This window comes from Brienomyrus brachyistius, chromosome 22 (genome assembly GCF_023856365.1).
Source record: "Brienomyrus brachyistius isolate T26 chromosome 22, BBRACH_0.4, whole genome shotgun sequence".
Lineage (NCBI taxonomy): Eukaryota > Metazoa > Chordata > Actinopteri > Osteoglossiformes > Mormyridae > Brienomyrus > Brienomyrus brachyistius.
In genome coordinates, this window is record NC_064554.1 from 15,884,519 (window position 1) to 15,911,997 (window position 27,479).

Sequence of the window (27,479 nt, forward strand, 5' to 3'; positions counted from 1 at the left end):
GATTTTAAGGTGGGGAGGAGGGCATAATAGGGGCCATAATTCACACAGAGGGGCTGACCTTATCATAAGCCAATGATATTTTTGGAATTGGTGAGTGACAGGGGAGGCGACACTCTGGGAGCCAATCAGCTTTCAGCTGCTGCCCCTGAAGCTCCGCCCCTTAATACACCCTGTCTCGAGCTCTGATAGAGTGGGACCTGGAGTTTTTGCATTTAAAGTGAAAGTCTATATAGATGTATGTGTATGTGTATGTGCCTCCCCCAACCCCCCAGGCCATTGACCAAGTTGAGCATCGTCTGGCGTAAGGATGGCGCTGTGCTGCATGTAGGCGTTAGCGATTTCGGCCGGAGGCTGACGGTGGCGGGCCCGGCCGTGAGCGACAGTGGCTTCTACGAGTGCGAGGCAGAGCTGCGCAGCAGCAGTGTGCCGGCCGTCAGTGCTGGTGCCTTCCTGCACGTGCTCGGTGCGTCCCTGACCTTTGAACTCTGTCATTGTCCCGAGGATAGCATGTTCCAGGCCAGGAATTGTGTTGACCCAGCTCTCTGTACCCCCCCCCCCTTTTAATACCCCTCCCTTTACACTGATCAGAGCCCCCCCAGTTTGTCAAGGAGCCAGAGAAGCACATCACTGCTGAGATGGAGAAGGTGGTGGATCTTCCGTGCCAGGCTCGAGGTCAGCAGGGGCTGGTGTCTGGTTCAGACTGCCACAGGGTGTGAATGTGTCTCTGCACTGCGTCCTCAATCACCTTCTCCTGCCAAGCAGGTGTCCCACAGCCTGACATCGTGTGGTACAAGGACGCCATTCCCATCAGCCCCGTGAAAACACCCAGGTACCGCGTGCTGCTAGGGGGCAGCCTGCAGATCAACGGTCTGCTTCCTGACGACACTGGAATGTTCCAGTGCTTCGCCCGCAACGCCGCCGGGGAGATTCAGAGCAACACCTACCTCGCCGTCACCAGTACGGCCCCCGCCTCCCCCCCGCCTCCCCTCCCCCCCCCTCGCCTTGCCTCCCGCTCCCTGCCTCGACTCCCCCTGTCAGAGTGATTAATGGCTTGCATGAAGAAGAGAGAGAGGCAAGCTTTATGACTGCCAGCTCGGCTGCGGTTTGGGATTCTCCACAAAGCTGGCGGCGTCCCGGGAGATGCTGATCTGCTTTGATTCATTTCCAGCTGTGTCTCCCCTGCCTTATGTCTCTGTCTCTCACCTGTCCCGCCTGTGCGTGTCTCACACAAACCTTCAGCATGACTTTGAATTAAATTCGGCCTGGTGAATTGGCTTTAAACCATCGCTGAATGCTCTGCTCGGCGTCTGCAAATGGCTTGTCGATACTAATGTGCTGTTTATTCGCATAAAGATTATCAGTAAAAATGTCATAATGCATTAATGCGGCTTCTTTATAAGCGTTTACTGTAGGCATCTCGGGCAAGTTTATTTAGTCGCTACGGGGAAATGGTTTGTACAACTCTGTGGGGTGTTTTATTGCAGTTCTGTTTTTATTTGTCAGTGGCCCTGACTGACCAGTGTACTGACCAATCAGAAAACACTCCCTGGCTTGTGTGACTTCGTCTTCCCTCCTCTCAGGCATCGCCCCCAACATCACAGCCGGCCCATCAGACAGCACAGTCATTGACGGCATGCCGGTCTTCCTGCACTGTGAAACCTCTGGCGCCCCCCGGCCAGCCATCACCTGGCAGAATGGTGCGTTGAACTTTCCGGTGTCATTGTCTGGCCAATAAGAAGTCTTTATCTGTAAAATCGCCAATCACAGCTGCCCCTGCCCATAATATCTATCAAATGGGAAGTCACGTCTAGCTCCGCCTCCTCTGACATGGAAAGTTCTGCCTGAGCCTTTATATGGTAAATGGAAAGTCATGCCCCCATAGCGATACCTTTACCTAACAATTTGAAAGTTACATCTGATGAGCTCACATATCCTAACATCCTTTAGGTAATGATGAAAGATTATTTTGGTTTATTGGAATTTAATCTGATGCCACCAACTTGGGTATGAGCGCTGAGCTGACCCGACTCCAGAGCAGTGAAGCAGAGACTTCTGGGTACTCTGGTGTATGGTAGCGACACCCCCACACGCTTCTCCGCCTCCCAGGTGAGCGGATCCTGGCCAGTGGCTCGGTCCAGCTGCCGCGTTTCACGCTCCTGGAGTCCGGAAGCCTCCTGATCAGCCCCGCCCACGTCTCGGATGCCGGCACCTACACCTGCATGGCGAGCAACTCACGCGGCATCGACGAGGCCTCCGCCAATCTGGTGGTGTTGGGTGAGCCCCCCCCCCCCCCCCATCTCTGCCGCTCGCAGCTTATGTTCTGTTCTGTTGACTGATGGCTGTCTGGGCATTGAATTGGTCCTCAGATTTCTCCGGCTAGCACTGAGTCACCCGTGACCCCGTAAATACAGCAAAAAGGGTCAGTCTGGGTCACATGTACCTGTGTACTCACTGGGCGTAGGTCACCTGTAAGTTCTTAAGTCTTTTGTACAGCAGCTACATAAAGGCTCCTCCCCCTCCTCCTTTCGACCTCCAGCTCGAACCCGTATCACCAGTCCTCCTCAGGATCAGAGCGTCATCAAGGGGACTAAAGCTGTCATGACCTGTGGGGTGACCCATGACATCAGTGTCACCATCAAGTAAGCCTACACCTCTGTCTCATGCAACAATGTATATACTTCCCATCCATCCATCCATCCATCCATCCATCCATCATCCATCCATCCATCCATTTTCCAAACGCAAATGCAGTAGAAGGTCATGGAGGGCCAGGAGCCTATCCCAATGGTATAGAACATTCTGGATAGGGGGCAGTGTGTGACTCAGAGAAGGTCACAGGTTCAAAACCCTTGGTTGGCCGAATGATGTCATCATTAGGACCCTGAGCGAGGCTCTTAACCCCTAATTGCCCCAGGGGCTGCCTGTCCTTGCTTCCTCTCAAAAATGTACGTTAGTTTGCATAAAACACTCTGCTAAATAAATATAATGTAATGCCCTAGATGAGATGCCAGTCCATCGCAGAGCTCTATGTAAATAGCTGTATCCTGTATCCGCTCTCTCTTCGCTTCTGTGACATCGCCTGTATCCCGCTGTCTCACTCGTCTCCCGTGTTTTCCCCCATCCGCTGGTTTTGCGTGTAGCCTGGCCTCCTCTCCTGTTTCTCTGTCAGACAGCCCGCTATGCATCCTCCCAGCTATGCAGCTTGAACAGCTGGGACTGCGGCGTTGTTTCAGACCCGCAGCTCTCCTCTGCCGCCTCTGCGGGTCAGAAGGGGCGGGCGACGTAGCGAGCAGAGCGCTAATTAAACACGAGTAATGAGGGATATGCCGGCGAGTTGGACACGCCGGACGTGTGTATGCGCGTCGGCGTCTGTGCGCGCGCGACAGAAGGTGTCCGTTTGTGTGGGTGAGGGAGCTTCTCTGTTTGCGGTTCGTGCATATGTCTGTGTGTGTGTGTGTGTGTGTGTGTGTGTGTGTGTGTGTGTGGAAGGCCCTTCTATGTTTCTGCATTTGCTTTCATAAGACAGACTCCGGGCAGGATAGCAAATAAGATCATGTGACTCGGGGACGAGAGGAAGGAATGGGGACGGGAGAAAAATGGGGTGCAAGGGATGAGGTAGGAGGAGTCAAGGCGAAGGACAGTGGCATCCGCACAAGGGGAGGCGGGCATGGTGTGGAGATGGGCACGGAGAACATGTCTGTATGTCTGTACTGTATGGTGACTGGGCCGGTTCACAGACACATCGGCCTCCAGCTCCCCTGACTGAAGCTGCTTGTTATTTCCTATCTGCACGTTTACCTGGTTCTTTCATCCGAAACGGACTTTCATTCATATTCTGCGCTCGCTGAGACCTCATCAGCACCAGGATGTGCTGCTCATTTCTAACCATATATCACCTGCCAAGGTTTTAAACATCTGCAGTTACGTTTAGTGCTGCTAAAAGAATATATGAGTGCACTGCCTGACTTTGGTGCACTATTCACCTACATACTGTATTATTGTATATTACTGTTATATTACTGTTATTATATTATTATACTTGGTTTCAATGATGGTTTCAACCCTAAAATCGCCCCAAGGATCGTCTGACGAAGATTTTTTGAAAAAAATTGTACTGTTTTGAATAAAATATCTGCTAAATACATACAAATACAAAAAATACTATAATAAATCCAGCCCCCTCGTCTTATTGCGTTTAATGCACGCCAGCACTGAGCGCCTCTGCGTATACCTGCCGCAGGTACGCGTGGGAGAAAGGAGGTGTCCCCCTCAACATAGACTCCACCCCCCGCATCCGCCTGGAGCCTGACGGCACACTGCATATCTCCCAGACGTGGTCAGGTGACATCGGGACGTACACCTGCAGAGTGCTCTCCGTGGGGGGCAACGACTCACACAGCGCCCACCTCCGAGTCAGGTCAGCCTTGGGGGCTTTCTGTGCGCCACTCAACTGCCTTTATCCGTCTCTTTTCCATACAGGCATGGCCGAGCTGAGGTATAGGTAATCGAAGCGGCTGTTTTGGGCCTGGTAGCCACTAGGGGGGGGGGGGGACTCTCCATCTGATTAGCCTGTCAGAATGGGTAGAAAGATGACAACTACATTCATCACTACCTCCCAGAAAAGGGTCCTGTAGATGAATTCAGTCCTTTTTTTCTAGCTAACTTATAGCACTTTTCACCTGCCACCCAAATCCCAGCCATAGCTGTACTGTGATGGTCTTCTGTTGTAAATTAAGCGTGCTGTTCCTGACCCAAACCCTCTTTGACGGATATTCCGTGTTGTGTGAAGTTTCTATTAAACGCAGTCGGACAGTGCTCTCGAGTGGACTCGCTTATAACAGAATATCGTCTGTAACGGACGAGGTCCACACCTTTAAGAACATGCAGAAAAAGCATTGGATATGGTGAACGGATACATATATATCGGATGTATAACGGATATACTGTATATATAATGTTGGATAAATATAGTTTATTGGTGATTTCATGTCCGTCAGTCTTTTTAAAAACCGTATAAAGAAATGTTATTTCTTATACAAATCAACTCGGGTGAAACAAAAGAAAAAAACGTACAATTTCGGGGTTGCCAAATCTCACGCATCTGGGGTGACACAGGCTGTCAGACTCACGCTCACGCTAGAAATCTTACGGCAAATACATATTATTCCATTATAAAGCTAAAATTGGCGACATCAAAGGCGTTGGGATAGTTTGCAAGCCCTAGAGACTATTTAGGAGGTATTAAAACATATGTTACATACATGTAAAAGCGTGTGCATGTGAGTGAATTGAAGTGATTGAAAATCTCACTCCAGGCAGCAGCTGCCAACCCTGCGTTATATTTGAAATGATCTGTAAAATGCACTATTTTCGGCTGAGACAGCTTGTTGCTCTGTTAATTATAATGTATAATTTTTATGTCTTCTCAGAATAAGAGCACCCATACCAATCTGTAATAGTAAGTAAAGTGTACTTAACACATTGTAAAATTATTTTTTTAATTTACATAAAGGGACAGGACCTGCTACTACTCCCAAAACGTGCAAAAAGTAAATATAATACTGTCACCGTCCAAAAAGCGAAAAATACTGTAATAATAATTTTAGGTCATATAGCCCCCCCCACTTTGTGGTGCAGGTCAGGTACAGCCTCGTTCCTGTATAGAAGGCAAGAACAGATGGCATTTCTTATTAAGCTTTTATACAGCAAACAATAAACTGCAAATGATGAGGGCAGCAGTATTATGTAACCCCATTTCTTTCCCCAATCTTTTCCTCCTCCTCCTATTTCTCTTTGCCCCCCTCCACCCCTCCCTCCCATCCCTGCAGGCAGCTCCCCCATGCCCCCGAAAACCCGGTGGCCACGCTGAGCTCCTCCGAGAAGAGAGCCATCAACCTGACGTGGGCCTCGCCGTTCGACGGGAACAGCCCTCTCATTCGCTACATCCTGGAGGTGTCCGAGAACAGTGAGTTGGCTGGGAGACGAGGGGGTGGGAAAGACTGCAGGGTAAGCTGGGAATTCGGATGGGAGCCGGTAAAGATGGAGAAGGGTTAATGGTGGGAGAGGGCTGTGCGCGGATGGCCTGTGGTTGGCAGAGTGATTTCAGGCTCTTAACAGGCATGTGGTAAAATAACTAGTTTGAACTTTCTTTGAAATTTGCCCCCATTCCCCAATAATTCATTTCTGGCTACAGGCACGGCCCTTAACCTAGGGACTGGCTGACGTACATCACTTTGGATATCTGTAAAATAGATAAATGTAAAAATCCAGAGAGCTAGAAGTGCTTAGATAGAGTAGAATAAAGCTGGTCATTGTCTTAATGTCTTTGGACATCTGGACTAATTATGTGGTTGAAGTGGAGCCTGACAACGTCCTTTCTACTGCAGATGCACCGTGGACCGTGCTCCTGGCCAACATCGAGCCCGACTCCGTGAGCGTGATTGTGGGCGGCCTGATCCCGGCCCGCTCCTACCAGTTCCGCCTCTGCGCCGTCAATGACGTGGGGAAGGGTCAGTTCAGCAGGGAGACAGAGCGGTGAGCGGTATTCCGAACCTGCTCTGCGATCGTGTCCCTCTGCCAGATGGGGAGCGAGGTAATCCCGCAGCATGCTAATGCTGTCCCCCCCAGATTCCCGTTAATGGGACGGCTCTGGAGCCTTTTCTGGGGGGAGGAGAATGATTGTAATGGAAATGAAGGACAACACACTATTTAAACTAATTAGTGTACATTTACTTGGGGGACTAAAGAACAATTTAGTGGTCGGCTAAAACCCCTTAAAGCAACCCAAGAGATGGCCCAGGTACTGTCCCTTCCACAGATATTGGCCGGACACACACACACACACTCACACACACACACATAAAAAGGTTTGTAGTTATATCTTTGTGGGGACTCTCCATTCATTTCTATGGGGAAAACATGATGACCTTAACCTCTACCGAGCCCTAACCCTAACCCTAACCTTAAGCCTAACCCTAACCCTAACCATAAGTAACCAAAAAAAAATATGAGACTTTTGGCACTTTTACTTTTATTTAATTGTATTCACAGATCTTTGTGGGGACCTGAAAAATGATCCCCACAACATCAAAAGAACAGATTTCTATCACATTGTGGGGGACACTTGGGCCCCACAATGTAATATAAGCCTAATCTAAACACACACACACACACACACACACACACACACACACACAAACACACACACACACACATCAGAAGCCTAACCAGGTAATCTAATTCTGAGCATCAGGTTTCTCCATAAGATCCTCTTCCAGTGTGCCATCTTCATCCTTTAATCTAGACTGCACAATCAAATACCCCCCCCCCCCAAACTTGGCAAATTTTATTGTCAGCAATCTGCGTGCCAAATTTAATCATAGGGGAACCTGCCCCCAGCAAATTTTATTATCTGGCCCATCCCCCATTCGTCAGATTTTATCTGGGAGGACCCCACTCCCCCACTGGCAAATGTTATTGGGGACAGTGGCCCTTGGCTTTGTTTCCGCTGTGGGAATTTGGACCTCAGGGGAAAATAGTTGCACCCCCCCCCCCACCCCACCCCCGCTCTAAACTCACCTCTGCTGCAGGTTATCCCTCCCGGAGGAGCCCCCCAGCGCACCTCCCCAGACGGTCATCGCCAGCGGCCGCACAAACCAGTCCATCATGATCCAGTGGCAGCCGCCCCCGGAGAACCACCAGAACGGCATCCTGCAGGGCTACATCATCCGGTGAGGGCCTTGCCCAGCCCCCACCCCCGCCCCTCTCGTTAACCATGCAGAATCACTCCTGCGCTCTTGCTGTGCCTGTCTATCACACCTACGTGTGTTCTTCTGCGGTCTTACAGCCTCAAAACCATGCATGTTGACCTTTGAAAGATCACACAAATGCACACCAAGCACGCATGCTGTTACCGATGTCTCATACTCACCGGAGCACAAACACAGTCCCACAAAGTCCTACACACCTTCAACATGCACGACTTCCTGTAGCGAGCAGCAACACATGTCACATCAGACCGTTCATGTTGCATATGTCCTTTCTTCCTGTCCTACCTACTGCCTGTTGGCTCCCAGCTACTGTCTGGCCGGCCTCCCAGTGGGCTACCAGTTCAAGAACATCACCAACCCCGAGCAGACCAACTTGCTGCTGGAGGACCTCATCATCTGGACCAACTATGAGATTGAGGTGGCGGCCTACAATGGGGCGGGGCTGGGCACCTACAGCCACAAGGTCACCGAGTGGACGCTGCAGGGAGGTGAGGGCGGAGCCACCATCCAGTGAAACCAGTGTAGCTCCGCCCTTAGTTGACTTGAGTTAAGCAATAGATGTAAAGGACGTAACCCAAAAGCTTGGGTTGGACCTACAGGTTGCTGATCCGTCTCCCATTGCCCCTTACAGTGCCAACAGTGCCGCCTGGCAGTGTCCAGGCTGAGGCTGCCAATTCCACGGCAATACGCCTTACCTGGAGTGCCCCCAGTCCTCAGTTCATCAATGGCATCAACCAGGGGTATAAGGTGAGTACAGTTGCACGATATATTGGATATATCGGAATTGGCCAATATCTGTTAAAAATGACCATATCGCTAGTGGTCTGATGTGTCAGTCTTGGTCAATATTTCTGGCCAATATGAAAGTTAAGTTAGTAGCACCCTCTCCTGGTCGACAAGATTCACCGACGGCACAAGTGGCTTATGGATTAGCTGGTTACCAGTATCAGTAATATCTGACAAATGTATTGGTCATCGGTATTGGTCAAATTTTCCACATTGCTAAAGGTAGAATACACCTACAATCATATATTACTGACTAAAGCACGTCCTAAGAACGGAAGCATATCGGAGCATCGGCTCATCTGTTCTCGCGTTCCCTCCTTCTCATTGCATTCAGCTGTTGGCATGGGAGCCGGGTCAGGAGGAGGAGGTTACCGTGGTGACGGTGAGGCCCAACTTCCAGGACACGGTCCACGTCGGCTACATCACCGGGTTGAGGAAGTTCGCAGAGTACTTCACCTCGGTGTTGTGCTTCACCACGCCAGGCGACGGGCCCCGGAGCTCCTCCCAGCGCCTGCGCACGCATGAGGACAGTGAGTGTGATGGATATCTCAGCCTTAAGACTCTAAACACCTCTTAAGAAAATATAGTGTAGGACTCTTCTGTTGTGTGTTGAGTGAAAATGATACCTTTCTGCTTCAGTTACTCAACATGTAGCACATTCTGCTACCAGTGCATTGGTGTGAGTTTGATTCCCTTCCTCTTCACTGTGGATAAAAGTGTCAGATAAATCTCTGGCTCTTTCTGTTTGTGCGTTAATCATCTTTTATAAGATAAGTCCCATATTGGCTGACCAGATAGGTCGGTCTCATTGCTGACAGTGAGGGATCACATTATTTCATGCAACCTGTTGTTCTTCTGCAAACAGCCCCTGGTCCTGTGGGCCACCTGAGCTTCACGGAGATCCTGGACACATCGCTGAAGGTGAGCTGGAGAGATCCACATGAGAAGAATGGAATCCTCACAGGTGAGACGGCACCCAGGATCACGGCCTACACGTCAGCTAGAGAAGGAGCCGTAGTGCTTCGCCGAATCAGCTGACGTTCAATGTGTCATGTGACCACTGCATTAGTATAAGTCATAATGCATTGCAGGGCGGTTCTGCTTTGTTTTGAAGCTTATCTATTCTCTCTGATTGGGTCCGTATGTGACATGTGAGATAATATTTATCCCATGACTGCTATCCCGCTTCGCTCCTTAGGGTACCGCATCTCCTGGGAAGAGTATAACCGGACCAATACTAGGGTGACCCACTATCTGCCTAACGTGACCCACGAGTATCGCGTCACGGGTCTGACGGCCCTCACCACCTACACCATCCAAGTGGCGGCCATGACCTCCAAGGGCCAAGGCCAGCTCTCCTCCTCCACCATCTCCTCAGGCGTGCCCCCAGGTCAGAGTCCCTACCTCCTCACTACTCCTGCTGTTTTTTTTTAACTGTTCTTACACACATTAAGTTAAGCTGTTAATGATAGATCCAGCTGTCATGGATCGCCATGTGCTGGGCTGCATTAGATATCCTGCTCAGCAGGGGGAGCTCTTGCTGAAGAATGCATGTCTGTACCAACATTTCCAAATTGGCTTGTTGTGATTTCATTTATATTCAGTGCACTAGATATATTGAAGGCTTAAGATGCGTGTTAGGAATGGCTGAGTGGACGGAGGTTCCAAAAACCAGAGGAGGCAAAGGAGTTCCAATATTGTGACAAACTTTTATTTTAACCTCAGAAAAAAGGGCGAGAATGCATAATATTAATAAAAATAATAACAGAGATAATCATGCAAGGCAGGCAATATCTTGGCAGACCCTGCGTCGGAAGCAGCCCCCCCCAATTCCCCCAGGTCACAGCCTCCACAGGCTCTATAGACACTTCTCTCCTCCTCATTATGCCATGCAATAAACCCCCCCCCCCCCAACAAATTGGCTTTACCCGTCAGATTTTAAACACCCCCATCACAGAAGTATAATGGTAGCATCCCACCTGGTTTCACAAATACATCAGGAGGAAAACGCTGTTCTGGCTGCAGGTCAGGTTCCTAGATTTAATCCCGCTCAACGATCAATGCAGCGATCAGCACAGGCCAAAACTGGAAATTATTGATAAAGCGTGAGAAAGAAGCTACACACAAAACCTAAATACAAAGTAGGACAATCGTGGTCAGAGTTCATATTATAAATAATTTTACTTAAGTTTGGCAGGAATTCCTAAGTTATGAGCAACTGTATTGTGATTTTGTTTAAAATATAATATCAATTTGGTGGCTTTTTATAAGGATAATATGTGGTCTCCTTTAACTATATCATCATGATCCAATCTCTGACGGTGCACACTAGATGTGTCAGATCACATTGAGTCCACATTCTTTAAATACATCACTTCTAAATAGTGTGGATATTTTTGTACCTAATTTCTGTTTTCATTTGTGTCCCTGTCTGTCTGTCTGCCTCCCTGTCTGTCTCCCTCCCTGTCTGTCTGGCTCTTGCTCGCTCTGTTCCTGGCAGAACTGCCTGGCCCCCCCACTAACATGGCTATCTCCAACATCGGTCCACGCTCCGTCACTCTGCAGTTCAAGCCGGGCTACGATGGGAAGACCTCCATCTCCCGGTGGTTGGTGGAAGCCCAGGTAAGGGGGTGGATTTGGGGTAAGGAAACCGGGCACCCAATGGGTCATACCGGCCCATCTGTGATGTGTTGTGACGGGCATCTATCTGCTCTGTCTATCTGCAGATCGCTGTGATTGGAGATCATGAAGAGTGGGTCATGGTTCACCAGCTGCCCAACGAGCCAGATGCCAGGTCCCTGGAAGTACCTGGTCTAAACCCCTATACATTCTACAGGTAGTCATACTTTACTCATACTGCATTCATACTATATCCTAAACCACTACAAGACGTCATACTGTACCCACACCACATCCATACTATATCCTAAACCTCCTAGAAGTAGACATACTGTACCCACACCACATCCATACTATATCCTAAACCTCCTAGAAGTAGACATACTGTACCCACACCACATCCATACTATATTCTAAACCTCCTAGAAGTAGACATACTCTACCATACTACATCTGTGCAATATCATAAACCTAATAGCAGCAGTCATAAGGTATTATTGCTAATAAACCTTTTTGTGGAATTTGATCATTTTCCGTGGAACACCTTACTAGTTATTGCAGCACACTGGTTGAAAAACATTGTTTTAATTGATGCTTTGTCTGTGGAGAGTGGTCATTATGGATTTAAAAGGCTCATAGGTAGGTCATGAAAAAATGCAGCATGCTACAAAAGTCTTAAGAAAACCTGGTATACTATACCTGGATACTACACTGGTTAACAGGATGCAGTACGCAGTTTCGAAAACAGCCATACCGTGCCCAGGATATGTGATGACTCATGGCTATTACCATGCAACAGCTTTTTAAAGCAGTAGTGGATGCTGATTAGCTAATGACCCTTATTTGTCAAACCCTACCTCAAGGTTCCGAATGCGCCAGGTCAATATCGTTGGCACCAGTCCACCCAGTCAGCCATCCAGAAAGATTCAGACACTGCAGGCGCCACCCGATGTGGCCCCTGCCAATGTCACCCTGCGCACGGCCAGCGAGACCAGTCTATGGCTGCGATGGGTGGTAGGTCGGCACAGTCTGGAAAATGTTTGCAGTCTGCAGATACTGCTGACAGACTCTTTATGCCAACTTTTCATTAGTATAATCCTAAAATATGGATTGCAGTCTTTAGAGAATATGCCTTGTGTGTGTGTCAGTATGTGTATGCATGTGTGCTTCGCTCATCTTGTGTGAGAGAGATTGTGAGTGCCTGTTTGTCTCTTAAGTCTGATTGTAGGAGTGTGAGTGCCCGTCGGGCTGTTTTATGTCTGATTGTAGGAGTGTGAGTGCCCGTCGGGCTGTTTTATGTCTGATTGTAGGAGTGTGAGAGCCTGTCTGGCTGTTTTATGTCTGATTGTAGGAGTGTGAGAGCCTGTCTGGCTGTTTTATGTCTGATTGTAGGAGTGTGAGTGCCCGTCTGGCTGTTTTATGTCTGATTGTAGGAGTGTGAGAGCCTGTCTGGCTGTTTTATGTCTGATTGTAGGAGTGTGAGAGCCTGTCTGGCTGTTTTATGTCTGATTGTAGGAGTGTGAGTGCCCGTCGGGCTGTTTTATGTCTCATTGTAGGAGTGTGAGAGCCTGTCTGGCTGTTTTATGTCTGATTGTAGGAGTGTGAGTGCCCGTCGGGCTGATCATGTGTTGTGTTTCTTTCAGCCTCTCCCTGAATGGGAGTATAATGGGAACCCAGACCTGGTAGGTTATCGGGTTCAGTACTCCCAGACGGGGTCCCAGTCCCAGCCACTGTTCCACATCATTGCCGACCGGCTGGAGCGTGAGTTCACCATTGAGGACCTGGAGGAGTGGACCGAGTACGAGGTCCGAGTGCAGGCACTTAACGGCATTGGGGTGGGGCCGTGGAACCAGCCTGTGCACGGAAGGACACGGGAGTCTGGTATGTCCACGCACACACGCACGCACATATGCAGACACACACACACACATGCAGGCAAATTGCACTTGTACATGTACAGAGCACAGAAACATGGTAATGCAGACAGACACACATATTTGTCGCACTGCATTGTGGATTAAGCATTTTTACCTGCAGATCCACTGTTTCTAGACTGTTTCAACATGCTGTGTGACTTATAAGCCCCGGTCTCATATTCATTTGACACGTTTGCCTGTTTGCTTGGAATTGGTGCTGCGTGAGCAGAAGCGAATGTCTCAGGAGCACTGCCGAAGCCTGTGCCTGCCCACTTCCTGGCTGGTTGTCATACTTGACAGAGTGCATGGGCAAGAAATGGCAGCTACTGGGGAGATGGGCGAGGATTCCGTGTGCCTGTGGTCCTTCAGCAGAGCCCTCATAGCACAACACCTACTATCTTCTGACTCACGTCTGAAAGACGACAGCAGAGAAGTGCATTCTGGGAATAGCAGAATGTCTGACCCACGACTGGGACCCTCTCACCTTTGACACCCTTCCCTCCCGTCCTCAGTCCCCTCCTGTGGACCCACCAATATCTCAGCTTTCGCCACAACCTCCAGCAGCATCCTGGTCCGCTGGTTTGAGGTCCCAGAAGCCGACCGCAATGGGCTCATCCTGGGCTACAAGGTGCGCCATCTGCTGGCCAACCAGTAGAAATGCATGTCTATAACAAAAGAACACCTTTGTTGTACATCCTCAGTATCATTTATGTACATCTCCACCCTTGTTTTTCTCAGATGTGTCTGATAGTTTGAGAGTTTTCGGATGTGTTTTTGGATATAACTATCAGAAATGTTGATGATCACAGGTTCTCCCTTTATCACTGTAGCAATTCCTACCTCACCTCCTCCCTCCTGCAGGTGGTGTACAAGGAGAAGGACTCGGAGGCACCGCTGCAGTTCTGGACAGTCGAGGGCAACACCACCCACACTGTGCAGCTCACTGGCATGGGGAAGTACGTGCTGTACGAGATCCAGGTTCTAGCCTTTACCCGCATCGGAGACGGCACTCCCAGCTCACCTCCCATCCTGGAACGCACCTTGGATGATGGTACGGCCCTCTCAGTGCGTCCTGTGCCCTGTCATGCCTCTGCTGTGCAAGGCAAGACACTCTGCAACCCCAACCGGAACTACCACTATCATCCAAATGTCATAGTTTACCTTTTATTAACTTAACAGGTGTTATTAATGGTGCTCAGACACATGCAAGTCAATTTATTAACAGTGAATACAGCCAGATAGGTTATTAAATAGGTGATAGGTGGGGGTATTGGTGCGTGGTGACCATGGTAAAAGCGGTTGTCCAGGATGGAATGCATCCTCGTAAGATACCTCCTTAGGCAGTTGCCAGGGTCCGCCCATGGTTATAAAATAGCCTCTGAGCAATTTGTAGTAATAGTGATCCTATCATTTTCCGCTCCCTACCCACCTCCGCCCCGCAGTGCCAGGACCCCCGGTGGGAATCCTCTTCCCCGAGGTGCGGACCACCTCCGTGCGTCTCATCTGGCAGTCCCCAGCCCAGCCCAACGGCATCATCCTGGGTGAGTGTGTGTCGGCCCCCACCTGTTTGTGCTCCTTCCCTCCCCCCCAAGTGAGTCTTCCAGACTGCCATTGGTCTTGTTTTTCGCCGTCTCCCTCCCCTCTTCCCCTCCCAGCATATCAGATCACTTACCGCCTGAATTCCACCAATGGCAACACGGCCACGGTGGACGTGCTGAACCCCAGCACGCGCCAGTACACGGCGTCCGGCCTCAAGCCTGAGCTGGTCTACGTGTTCCGCATCACTGCCCAGACGCGCAAGGGCTGGGGGCAGGCGGCCGAGGCGCTGGTGGTCACCACGGAGAAGAGAGGTACGGGGAAAGGGCGGGACGCTCGCGCTTTGTGCATGCTCTCGTCCCACCGGTGAGAATTAAGTACCATGAGCCAGCAGGAGCCAGCAGTATGGATGATTCAGCAAGGTGTGTTTTTTTTTGTTTTTCAGGTTTTTCAGTCTTTTCACAAAAAATCTATATCAAATTGTGAAAGGGTGGTCAAAATAAATTAGCAGAGGAATCAAGCAATCTCAGCTAGATGACCTCACTTTGATTCTTTATGGTGGGAGTCATAAGAGGGACCATAATTTAAACAGAGGGGCCAACCTTATCATTAGCCAATCATATGTTTTGGATTGGTGAGTGACAGGGATAGGGACTCTCCAGGAGCCAATGAGCTTTCAGCTGGCGCTCCTGTGTATGTCCCTGCTTAAGAGATCTGTTTGCTCTGTAAATAAAGACAAATCTCTGATTTCATTGGTTGACTGATTTTTACTTGGAGACTGTTTACTTTGAGTTGTTTTCCGCTGTATTGTGACTGTATGTATTTACAATGAACCGAAAGGCAAACAGACTGAAGTTCTCTGAATGACCCCGATAGTGGGAGGCTCTGAGTTTGCGTGTGGGTAACTCCGGAGCCTCCCCTCCCCCGCAGCACGCCCCCAGCCCACGAGCCGCCCGCTGGTCCCGCAGGAGGAGGTGCAGGCGCGCGGCGTGCTGCTGTCCTGGGAGCCGGGCAGCAATGGGCTCTCCCCCGTCCGCTACTACACCATCCAGGTGCGGGAGCTGCCGGACCGGAACTGGACCGTCCACTCGGCCTCAGTGAACCACGAGGCCAGCTCCTACATCGTGGACAGGTGGGCGATGCAGACATAGCCCGAGCCTTAAAGGAGAGCATCCTCACTGGACCATTCTCTCTTTTCAATAACATAATGTTACCATGCTCTTGGAGGGGGGGGGGGGGGAGTTCGGCCAGCCAGTTGACCTTGGACCCCTAGAGGTCTTTTTTCTTCTCACTTGGGAGTTTTTGGTTCCTCTCCTCCATTGTCATCTGACTTTCTTTCGTTTCTTCATTCATTCACCTTCGCTCCACTGCCATACCAGGGCCAAATTCAGGGGCCCCAGCACTGTATGGAGGCCCCATAGTCTACCATTGGGGGCCCACTGCTTGACGAAATCTATTGAGGGGGACCCCTCCCCCAACTAGGCTAAATTTACCATTCGTTGGTTTATCATTACCACATTAGTTTTCCTGGCTACAGCCCTCAGTTTTAATCCCCGAGGCGAGCGAAGCCCTTCCTTCCTCCCATGTCACATGACTCTGTGTGCTGTCTCGCAAAGCGGCGCCGAGGAATGACGGATCTTCATTAATCATGACACTGACTCGTTCTCGCCCCCCGGTCTTCGCCTGACAGGCTCAAGCCCTTCACCTCCTATCAGTTCCGAGTAAAAGCCACCAACGACATCGGGGACAGCGATTACAGTGAGGAGAGCGAGGCCATCACCACACTGCAGGATGGTGAGCGGCTTGACCTTTGACCTTATTCCTGTAGGCTGCTCTAACAAGGGAATTGATTTCTCAGTTTCTGCGGCCATCTGTGCATTTAATCGGGATTTTCCCAACACCAACATTCAAGCGCTGCACAATTACTATACTGACATTATAGATTAAGTTAAATTATGGGATGCTTATGTTGTTCATGCTGACTAAAACAGCTTCCCATCCAGTAACCAGGACAACTGTTTAAAGTTCCTCTTCATTCTTGTCTCCTCTAATTACCTCGCACATGAGCTGCGTGTTAATCAGTATCATTTAATCATTCTGCTGCTTACCGTCCCATTCATTAAGCGGCGGACTCTGTCTTGTTCGCGCTTTTCCCATTTAGCTCCTGATGACGCTCCCACAATCCTCTCTGTCACCCCGCACACCACCACGTCAGTGCTGATTCGCTGGCAGGCAAGTGGGGATGGGAGGGGGCGCCACATAATTTTTATGGTGGTATGGAGGCGTGACTGGGGCTTAGTACCTGTATGGGATGGTGTAGTGGGCACATGTGGGGGGGGGAGCAATATTTTGATCTGAGGCTCTTTTTCTTTTTCCTACATTCTGCAGCCCCCCCTGGAGGAACGAATTAACGGCATCCTCCTGGGATTTCGGGTCCGGTACCGGGAGCTCCAGTATGACCGTCTGCGAAGCTTCACTGTCCGCACGGTCAACAGCCCCACCAACACGTGGGCGGAGCTCACGAGTGAGTCGCGAGAGCGCCCCCTGCAGACGGAACCATGCTCCTGTAACACCCAATTAGACCTTACTCTGCCGGCGCTAACGATGCATTAGCATGTTATATAAAACTGCTAAGCATTCACCCCTCCTCTAGGGTCAGATATATACAGCATATATTACAGTCAGTGCTTTATGTAACACCGGGTTTTTCAGGTATTTCACTACATGCTTTTGCAGAATAAGTGTTATACTCAAGAGAGACCACAGCTTGCCGTCTTCATCATCATGGTGCAGAAATACATCCGTCACTCATGCCGGCTCCTCTTGGTTTTTTCCCCGCTTAGTTGTAGATTCGTGTCCACAGGAAAAAGGGCCTTCAGTTTCTCTCTCAGACAGACGTAGCTTTAAGTGATTCACACACACACAGAAAGCAAGGCTGGACCAGTTGTATTATATCACACCGGTTGTATTCTCGAGCGAGACCTGCCATGACCATTTGTGGGAGTTTATAACCTGACTGCTGCTCTCTGCCAGCCAGCAGGTGCTTTCAGCTTGACAGCGTAGATTTATCTGACTTGCAGCTCTCTGGCTGTCCTGCAGCCTGACAAGCCTGGCTACATTTCGCTTGAATCTTTTGACAATGTAACAGCACGCGCTAATCCACCAACATCATTCTCTCCATGCTCTCGCCTCCTTCTCCTTCCCTCTCTGCCCCAATCGTGCCCCAAACTGCCCCCCCCCGCTGTCTCATTCAGCATCCTACAGCGTCAGGAACCTGAGCCAGTCCTCCTTGACTGAGTACGAGCTGGACAGTAAGTTCTTGTACAGTTTCATGTTCCTCAATTTCTGTCATGAGAGATTGTACTCACATGTACACCCACCCACTCCATCTGCCTCTCAGTTTGAGTGTTTTTGCTAATGTTTTTTAACCGAAATATATTGTGATATATTTGATATCTGATAAGACTGATTATAAAATCAAGGTTTAACCCTCTTATTTTATTATATCACGTTTGTATCGAACTTCCTGTCACAGTCGTTCGCTCCGTACTTCCTGTCCTTAACTACCTCACGTATCGTTTTACAGACAACCACCATTCATATTCCTTCATAATTTATTGTAGTAATTGGTTAGATGCTAACTGCATTTCATTGGCTCTGTGACTATACTTAGCACAAGGACAATAACGTCGAATCTAAAAGCTAAAAATATATTCAGTAAAAATGGTGAAACTTACCCTGTCTACCCTGTTATGAGTGAGGCTGGGAAAAATGATAATAATAAGCCCATAATTATGTGCTTTTTAGGTCCCTGTGTGCCATCAGACTAATGCTGGTTTGTGGTTTCACACAGATCTGAGTAAACACAAGCGGTACGAGATCCGGCTGAGCGTGTACAACGCTGTGGGCGAGGGCCCCGCCAGCACGCCGCAGGAAGTGTTTGTCGGCGAGGCGGGTGAGCGGTTGCAGGGCACGCTTCGCACGCGAAGTTTCTCAGGCCTCACTCACGCTCACACACCATTGCAAAGTTTCACATCTTTTCGGAAAAATAGCCTTAATCGAAGCTCATTGCGTTTCGGCCTTGTCCGTCAGTCCCCACGGCCCCGCCCCAAAATGTGGCCATCCAATCGGCGACGGCCACGCAGCTTGACATCACCTGGGACCCGCCTCCTCTGGAAGCTCAAAACGGGGACATTCAGGGGTATAAGGTGGGTTCAAAATCCGTAGCTTGATGCATGAATTTTGAGATCTGATCCCCACAGGGGACAGAGGCCGACATAAGGTGATGGGGAGGCCAGTAAACTTTAAGCCGGTGACTTGCTGATTCATGCAGAAAAGCTGTCACTGTATGCTAGCTTAGCACTTTGGTCGCTTCACAAAGATATTCAGGTATAGCAAGCATGCTGTGGTATCGCTGTCTGTGGGTGATGGTAGCAAATAAGTCAGCAGAACAAAGTGTGACTTTACTCAGGATGTCTGTCAGTGCAGGTAGCTAAGACGGACTCCCCGGGGTAATTAAAGAGGCCCCCACTGCCTGAGCGTGAGCCAGCTGACACCACACATGTTCTCCCCCACGCTGTCCTCCCCCCACGCCTACTGCACGCACAGATATACTTCTGGGAGTTCCAACAGCGCAACGAGACAGAGCGAACACGGGTCCTCTTCCTGCCTGAGGCTGGTGTCAAGCTGAAGAACCTGACGGGATACACCACCTACATGATCAGCGTGGCCGCCTTCAATGCGGCTGGCGATGGGCCTCGCTCCCCCCCCACCAGGGGGCGCACTCAGCAAGCAGGTGAGCAGATAATGGGGGAAGCATTAAATATTAAGTTCCCCTGTATTAAGTTCTATAACTTTGCCTGGTAAGGCTCCTTCATTGTACCACGTCGCAGATGCTGTGTAGACACAATGTTGCCAAGTGCGTAATGAACCCACAATGCTTTGCACCTCTTGCATTTCAATCGCCATCTCCTCCCTCTGCTCTCAGCTCCCACTGCCCCCAGCTTCATCCACTTCAGCGAGCTGACCACTACCTCCGTCAACATGTCCTGGGCCGAACCCCTGCACCCCAACGGCATCATCGAGGGCTATCGTCTCATCTACGAGCCCTGCACCCCCGTGGATGGTAGGCAGCAGCCAAGCTGCCCGACTCCTGCTAAATGTTTACAAAACAGTTGCTCAGCATTCAGAACCTTAGTTACAATGGGCCAAGAGAAGTCTACAGAGAGGGAACTGGTTAAACTCTATCAGTTGAGCTCCAACAATAATCACTGCCATTGGTAACTCCAGTTTTACGCCTTAACCTAAGTTCCGGAATCCCATGCTCAGACGTTCTTAGCTCTGTTACTTTTTATTGTTCTGTTGTATTTTCCTGTCTACGTCTGTCTGTCCGTACTGCATTTGGAGACCTGCATTCTCACATGAAGCTCCATCAGTTAGTTTGAAAATTCACACCTGAATAGTGGAGGTTTCTTTGCCTGTGCCTCATGTTCTGTTGGGTATTCCTCTCATTCCTGGAAATCACAGCAACCCCCTCCAGCTCCTTACAGTTATTCTCCATCGCTATGGCACATTTCTTGAAACGTATTTAACATTCTCAGGACTTTAAGAAAATTTCTCAGAACAGTTCATGCATACAGCACAACACTATGGTTTAGCTGCAAAAGCTTGTAACTTACCCAAAACAATTATCTCAAAAGCATATAATTCCACCAATGAATTAGTCCGTGCCACCACAATGAAAAGTACAATCAGCATTGTTTTAGCCATGAGAGTCAATATGCTTAGATGTATTGTCAGTACGTCAGTGTAAGTTTGCTCCAGAGCTCCACAATTCTGAACGATAGTCGGTTCTTGCTTTCTCAGTGTCACTGACTGATCATTTTTCTTTAGCAAACTGCTACCTATTCATGTCAAAAACACCAGCTTCAACACTACAGTATGTATAATTCACTGGCAAGGGAAAGCAATCGCGTGCACATGTAACTTCTTCAGATCTCAAGACAAAGTACAACAGCAAACAAAAAAAGTCACACAGCACTGTATAACGGCAACACAGGAACACCAAAATAACAACAAGATCATGTACTGCGGGAACCAAAAACACAAAAGTGCCATGCCACTGCAATTTATTGGAATCGAAAGCTTGGTAACTGTTTTGCATGGGGTGGCTAACACAGTGATCACATACATATATCGTTTTGGGTATAAAATTATTACAATGGGAAACTACATCGTCTATTTTGACCAACAAGACGAAATCAACTGAAAATAGCGCCAAATGATGACAATTGTACAAACCCATTTGCACGTATGTACTAAAACGTTTGGAAAATTTGTGTGAAGCAATGAGAAAAGATGTTCTGCTGTGCAGAAGTGACATTGCGATGTGGGGATTACGGTTGTGGTTTTGCAAATGTTCGTGGTGATTTACGGAGAACTCCAAAGCAGTCGAGAAAAACTGTAATTGTAATAAGTCGTCGGCCATGGTCAAAGAGCGGTCGGCCATGGTCAAAGAGCGGTCGGCCATGGTCAAAGAGCGGTCAGCCATGGTCAAAGAGCGGTCGGCCATGGTCAAAGAGCGGTCAGCCGTGGTCAAAGAGCGGTCGGCCATGGTCAAAGAGCGGTCGGCCATGGTCAAAGAGCGATCGGCCGTGGTCAAAGAGCGGTCGGCCATGGGAGATCCTGCGATCACAGGTTTCTTTTTTTGTTCCGCCACGCATCCTGAGGGTTAATGGTGAACGGGAAGCCTGGCTGAATTTCATAGCAAGGTTCAGTCTCACTTCTTTCCCATGAAAGCTGATGCCAGGGGAGGGTAGTACGGTAAGGGGGGGAGGTTATCCCTCTTTGCCGTTTTTCCAACTCCTGTTTCCTGACCTCCTTTACAACCAGGCGTCAGCAAGGTTGTCACAGTGGACCTGAAAGGCAGCGCCCCCCTCTGGATAAAAATCAAGGACCTGGCTGATGGGGTTACTTACAACTTCCGGATTCGAGCCAAAACCATCACCTACGGCCCCGAGGCCGAAGCTAACATAACCACAGGGCCTGGTGAAGGTTTGTCCCTGTCCTCTTTGTCCCATTAGCACATAATAATTTTGTATCATTTGCCTTTCATTATCTTTGTAAAATGTGTGTTCATCTCTGTTTTACCGCGTATATGTCTTTCTGCTAATTTCTGACCGGAGTCGCCCCAACCCTCTTCAAAGCCCTAAGCAAAATTCGATTAACTTTTCCGTCTTTTTTCACCTTCCTTCCCATTCTGACAGGCTGAGCAGATGCGGGTCGCCCTCTGGTGGCCACTGGGCCCTAAGCAGCTGCTCAGTCTTGCCTTCCACTTATGCCTTGGGCTCACCTTGCTCCTGACCTTCTGCCTGTGTGTGTTTTACATAGCGATTTTTTTTTTGGTGTGCTGTGCAGTTCCAGCACCCTTATCATATATTCCTGCTGTCGCCCTCAGGAGCTCCGGGCCCCCCAGGTGACCCCTTCATTTCCCGCTACGGCACCTCCATCACCCTGCACTGGACCAGCGGTGACCCTGGGCGAGCCCCCATCACCCGCTACGTCATTGAGGCCAGGCCCTCTGGTGGGCATCTAAGATCACTGCATTGTCAGGCAGCCAAGGCTGGTTATTAGATTAGATTACAGAACCATTATTTATCCCAGGGGGAAACTCTTGTGCATACAGCAGCAAGGTACATAGAGCACAGGCAAGCATATATATATAGTGTGTTACACAACAACATAAGAAGGGAGCGGATAAGCAGGATGCAAAATCTGATGCTTTTTATTCACGTCTTATGGCACAAGCGGGACGGTGGTAGTTGGCAGCAGCGGATTCTCTCCGCTGTCATAACTGGAAAGCCTTAAAATCCCCAGATGGAGGCAGGCTTAAGGCAAAGAGGCCGTCCAGAAGGCCGGCAAATGTGCAAAGCAAACAGGGAGCAAGGATGGTATCCACAGTACAAATCAGCAAATGCAGCACAAATGAATGGAGAAGTACACAGTACAGAAACAGAATCAGTAATCTTCATTATATCCGCCTGTGGATCCTGCATTACACACACACATGCGTAATATATATGTATGTATACAAGAAGAGTCATAGAATGTTCTTTTCAAACCCAGTGGTCCAACAAGGCTATAGAGGTCACGCTCAGAGTTGAGGTCTCCAGTAACCACAGTCACATCTCACTCACCCTCTCACAGATGAGGGACTGTGGGATATCCTGATCAAGGACATTCCCAAGGAAGTGACATCATACACACTGAACTTGGATATGCTGAAAGAAGGGGTCACCTATGACTTCCGGGTCATCGGCGTTAATGACTACGGCTACGGGTCGCCCAGTGCCCCGTCTCCATCCATATCTGGTATGTATAAGTTTTCTGCATCTTTTATAGTTGCTTTGCATTGTACCAAAACACCAGATGGCTCTAGAAATATCAAATCTAGAAATATCAGAAGTTAAAAACACATTTGAGTAATAAGCATATAAGAGTCTGTACCAGATCAGTGCACCAAAAATTTCTTCTGCATGATTCTGAGCATTTATCCTTTTCCTTGCTATTATTTACTATTTCATTTTGTAATTTACACCTCTAGCTCAGAAGGTGGCGCCATTCTACGAAGAATGGTGGTTTTTGGTGGTGATCGCCCTCGTCGGCCTGATCTTCATCCTCCTCTTGGTCTTCATCCTCATCATTCGAGGGCAGAGCAAGAAATATGCAAAGAAATCAGACTCGGGTGAGGAAAGGTGACAGGTTCGGCTGCGGGAGGGAATAATCCATGTTTTGTGTTAGAGGGCTGTATATACAGCCATTTTTTTAAAAGAAGCAGCCTTTTGACTATTCTGAGAAAATCAAAATAGTCGGTGAGGACAAAAGGCCTACTGTTCATCTGTACATTATTAAAATCTCCTGTTGCCTGTGGCAATCCCCTGTACGAGATACAGCAGCAAGAGAACCACTAGAGGTTTTGGACCCCAAAAAGCATATCGTATCGAGTCCCCAACCCAGACCAATCCACTCAGGGGCCCTGGGAATCGTCTTAACTGTCACCCCCTTTACAGTGCCCCCGCACAGTGGTACAAGTGAACCCAGGCTCAATGCACTCAGCTCTTATTTTGAAATTATAGAGGGTGTTTATCGGACACCGAACAATCTGGCCTGAGAGCCTCTTTAGCATGAGAGCCGGTCATTATTACACGTTCCTCACCCATTTTGTAAAGGGGCTACTGGGGACGACTCGGGCACAGGGCATAAGCAATAGTGAGAGGTGGTTTGCGATGGAGGAGCCCCGCCCCTCAGCCCAGGAGGATTTCCTCTGCTTCCTGTCGGAAGATGGTACTTTAGATTTCATGGGTGTCTGTTGAGCATATTTCAGCAGGTTTATGTTGTAATATTGTCTGTAATCGCTAGGACAGCTACATGTACAGTGAGAGTATGTTAGGACAGAAAGTACCTTTTTAGCTTCCAGATTTTCTCCTGTCCTGGCTTTAGTTGTTGATAAACAATGCCACTTATCCATAAGTCCCATTTGGGTGTTGGCTGTCATGTGACATGTGACAGTCTCAGTCAGAGAGTTGGCTGTCATGTGACATGTGATAGTCTCAGTTGGAGAGCTGGCTGTCATGTGACATGTGACAGTCTCAGTCGGAGAGCTAGCTGTCATGTGACATGTGATAGTCTCAGTCGGAGAGCTGGCTGTCATGTGACATGTGACAGTCTCAATCGGAGAGCTGGCTGTCATGTGACAGTCTCAGTCAGAGAGTTGGATGTCGTGATATGTGACAGTCTCAGAGAGTTGGCTGTCATGTGACATGTGCCAATCTCAGTCCGAGAGCTGGCTGACATGTGTCACGTGACAGTCTCAGTTGGAGAGCTGGCTGACATGTGACAGTCTCAGTCCGAGAGCTGGCTGACATGTGACTCGTGCCAATCTCAGGAATGATCTGAGAGCAGATTTCCTGTATAAACAAAAAGACACAGGGGTCTGGCAGGTGTTCAGGGATGAGTCGAGGCTAACGTTGGGCTTACGTCAGTGCAGTGGTCTCCCCCCAGTCACCACTGGGCCCCAGCTGCGCCATGAAGAGTTACACCAGCACAAGCGGCTTGTTTGTGTGCTACACAAAGGTCTCCTCTCAGGGCGCCGTCCGCCCAAGCCATCGTACCATCCCGCATCCACCGATTTTGTTTGTTTGACCGTTGCCTCATCCTCGGATCTGTCCCTGGAAGGCATGGAGGCCTTGTTCAATCTGTTGGAGCAGCGTTAGGGTCAATGACATTTCCCCCCGTGTCCCTGGGATAATTTGCTGAACATGACATCACATGAGGATGTGCCATAGTGGGCTGTTTGTGGAGGTCACATGACTTGCTTAGGTCTTTGCAAAACATACGTATCCTGGCCTTACAGCCCCGTGTGCCCCTAACCCATCCATCTTGTGAAGGGCAGGCAGTGTGGACTGCAAACACAGGACGAGAGAAACTGAGCTTTCAGGATGCCCAGGGCGTTCCTGAGCACTGGAAGGTTCATCTGCAAATACTATTAGATGAAGTGTATTTCTGGTTGTTGATTAGCATCAGTAGCTAAATCTGTGCAGCTAGGCTTTGTAGCTGCCATAGTAGCTGCAGTAGCTGTAGCGATTAGCGCCAGCTGTGAAAGTTGCGTAGACAGCAGCAGCGGCAACGCTAATAGCATTCGCAAAGGGCAGCTGCAGAGCTATTGGAATGGATTAGCATGTAGCGGCAGGCAGTTGGCACATGCCTTGCGACGTCTTCGACGCCATTGTCACACAGCGACAATGTGCCCCCCCCCCCCAGGAAACCATACTAAATGCAGCGCACTCCAGCTAACCCATGGGGACATGGTGAGGCTGGACGAGGGCCACTTTCCTACCCTGGAGCTCAACAACCGACGGCTGTCCGTTAAAAACTCCTTCTGCCGCAAGAACGGGATCTACACAAGGTGAGGCCCCGGCGTGCTATTTCACGGCTACCGGTAAAAGGATTTAGGCCGTGCATGCCAAGGTAATCGGGCTGCACCGACCCAGAGGTCAAGTCCATATCACAGCGACCAAAACCACCGTAAAAGAATTAGCAAGCTGTGCTTGACACCTGAGTTTACTGCTCGGGGAAGCAGGTGACTACTCCAGGGCGATGATGTCTCTGTCAAAAGACCCGAAAGGCTCCCTGTCCTAGACATGCCAGTTTGAGTCAGAATTGTTTTTAAGGAATCTTACAAGAGTGGTTTTATTCAAGCAGACAGTAAAGCGATAAATGGGTAAGTGCACATTTTGTCTGGGCCGCGCTGCCCCAATGGGAGGCCCATTACGTAGAATAGTCTAATGTGGCGGAATAAGTAAATTGACAAATCGCCGCGTGTTTCCACAACAAAACGACATCCAGAAGGAGGATAGATTCCCATCAGCGCGTATTTCTCCTGCGGTGAAGCCTTTCAGTTCTGCCACCCAGGCGGCAGCCTCTGATAAATCCCGGAAATGAGCGCTGCGCTCGAAATTTGACTGATTTTTCCAGGCCCATTACAGAGCTGATGTGTTCCTATGTTCAGTTGTTCGCCAGAGGAGGCAGCAGTGAGCACAGTTCAGCAGCAAAATAAAAGGCCAGTTAATTCAGCTTCCCAGTCACATGGTGGGCAGCTTCAAAACTCTTTGAAGTGTTAAGACAGGGGACCAAACATTATTTTATTCCTCATGGGGATAGTTGTTAACCATTTATAATAAATTCAGTGCATCAGTATATTGTTAATATCAGTATCTCTGATGTAAATTAATCTTAAATCTGTGTATCCACCATACTATTAGTAGAGTTTTCCAAATCGCTGATATTTCATTCTCTAAATGATTATATTTCTTTGGTCTGATTTTACATAAAGGTATTTTGTATAAATTATTCATTGCTTGCCCTCCTGGTTTCTTCACTCATTCATCATATGAAAGTAGCCTTTTGATCTGCTCAGCATTCGGTGCATCTCTGTTCAGGAAGCGGAGAGATTTGAAAGGGAAAGTTTTTCTCAGCAGGCTTTTGAGCCAGCTCACCTTCAATGCAGATGGATTGTTATTCTAGCCTGAGAGCTATGATGTCAGTTGGGTCACGGATGGGGGGGGGGGGGGCTAGCATGGCCATCAAGGGGGTGGTCTTTGGCCGTCTCCTCCCCCCTCTTAGATGAAGGGACTGGGAGCAACATCCTGTCTTTGAAGTCCTTCATTGGGTGTAACCCTGCTAATAAGCCTGGACCGAGTTTCTTCCATCCACATGGGGGAGGGTTGTCTCCATGTTTTTGTGGTGGGCCGAGAATGGGGTGGGGGGTCCAGCATGAGCTGCTTCTGAATTATTTAGACGTTAGGCTGGTGCTTTCAGAATGCACCCCCCCCCCCCCTCACTCCACCTCCCAAGTTTTCTTGTCTGTCTAGGTCAAGGTTTCTCCAGAATTCTCAAACAGGCGAATCTCCATCCCTCCGTTCTCACTCTTCAGCACTAAGCAGCTTCCTGTTAACCCTTTAGTGTCGCTTCCTGTTAACCCTTTAGTGTCGCTTCCTGTTAACCCTTTAATGCCGTGCCCCAAGACGCTTCTCTTTGCTAGGACTTCTGTGCGTATGTGTAAAGCAGAGCAGACTTTCGCCATCATCTACCCTAAATCATGTTTTTCCTCCAACTTATTACTATGCTTTTTTTCAGTGGCTTTTCTGGGGACGTGGTTGTTATGCTAAAGCAAGCACTTCCTGAGTCCTGTGATGCTTTAAAAAAAAAGCTTTCATAAAAAAATAACAAATCCCCCAAGCATATAGCTGCGTAAAAGCAATTTACAACCTGGCCAGGGGGTGGGAAAAACAGTGGG

The 27,479-nt window shown here is 49.1% G+C and overlaps 1 protein-coding gene across 1 annotated transcript in view; it reads left to right on the top strand.

The window, feature by feature from the left end:
- The window catches only part of LOC125717497 (protein sidekick-2-like), a 119,045-nt gene that overhangs the window by 85,009 nt on the left and 6,557 nt on the right, over positions 1-27,479 (top strand). The window contains exons 7-43 of the mRNA XM_048990498.1: positions 273-463; positions 589-672; positions 763-957; positions 1,581-1,697; positions 2,107-2,274; positions 2,537-2,639; positions 4,241-4,417; positions 5,829-5,965; positions 6,387-6,534; positions 7,590-7,730; positions 8,076-8,257; positions 8,401-8,516; positions 8,890-9,085; positions 9,421-9,519; positions 9,754-9,945; positions 11,056-11,177; positions 11,282-11,391; positions 12,038-12,188; positions 12,818-13,055; positions 13,603-13,718; positions 13,952-14,141; positions 14,533-14,631; positions 14,746-14,940; positions 15,557-15,758; positions 16,317-16,420; positions 16,788-16,858; positions 17,015-17,150; positions 17,881-17,937; positions 18,480-18,581; positions 18,719-18,834; positions 19,235-19,421; positions 19,614-19,751; positions 21,518-21,679; positions 22,083-22,208; positions 22,832-22,996; positions 23,229-23,369; positions 25,445-25,589. Of these exons, the coding sequence (XP_048846455.1) occupies positions 273-463; positions 589-672; positions 763-957; positions 1,581-1,697; positions 2,107-2,274; positions 2,537-2,639; positions 4,241-4,417; positions 5,829-5,965; positions 6,387-6,534; positions 7,590-7,730; positions 8,076-8,257; positions 8,401-8,516; positions 8,890-9,085; positions 9,421-9,519; positions 9,754-9,945; positions 11,056-11,177; positions 11,282-11,391; positions 12,038-12,188; positions 12,818-13,055; positions 13,603-13,718; positions 13,952-14,141; positions 14,533-14,631; positions 14,746-14,940; positions 15,557-15,758; positions 16,317-16,420; positions 16,788-16,858; positions 17,015-17,150; positions 17,881-17,937; positions 18,480-18,581; positions 18,719-18,834; positions 19,235-19,421; positions 19,614-19,751; positions 21,518-21,679; positions 22,083-22,208; positions 22,832-22,996; positions 23,229-23,369; positions 25,445-25,589 (5,319 nt within the window). The remainder of the gene's footprint in view (positions 1-272; positions 464-588; positions 673-762; positions 958-1,580; positions 1,698-2,106; positions 2,275-2,536; positions 2,640-4,240; positions 4,418-5,828; positions 5,966-6,386; positions 6,535-7,589; positions 7,731-8,075; positions 8,258-8,400; positions 8,517-8,889; positions 9,086-9,420; positions 9,520-9,753; positions 9,946-11,055; positions 11,178-11,281; positions 11,392-12,037; positions 12,189-12,817; positions 13,056-13,602; positions 13,719-13,951; positions 14,142-14,532; positions 14,632-14,745; positions 14,941-15,556; positions 15,759-16,316; positions 16,421-16,787; positions 16,859-17,014; positions 17,151-17,880; positions 17,938-18,479; positions 18,582-18,718; positions 18,835-19,234; positions 19,422-19,613; positions 19,752-21,517; positions 21,680-22,082; positions 22,209-22,831; positions 22,997-23,228; positions 23,370-25,444; positions 25,590-27,479) is intronic.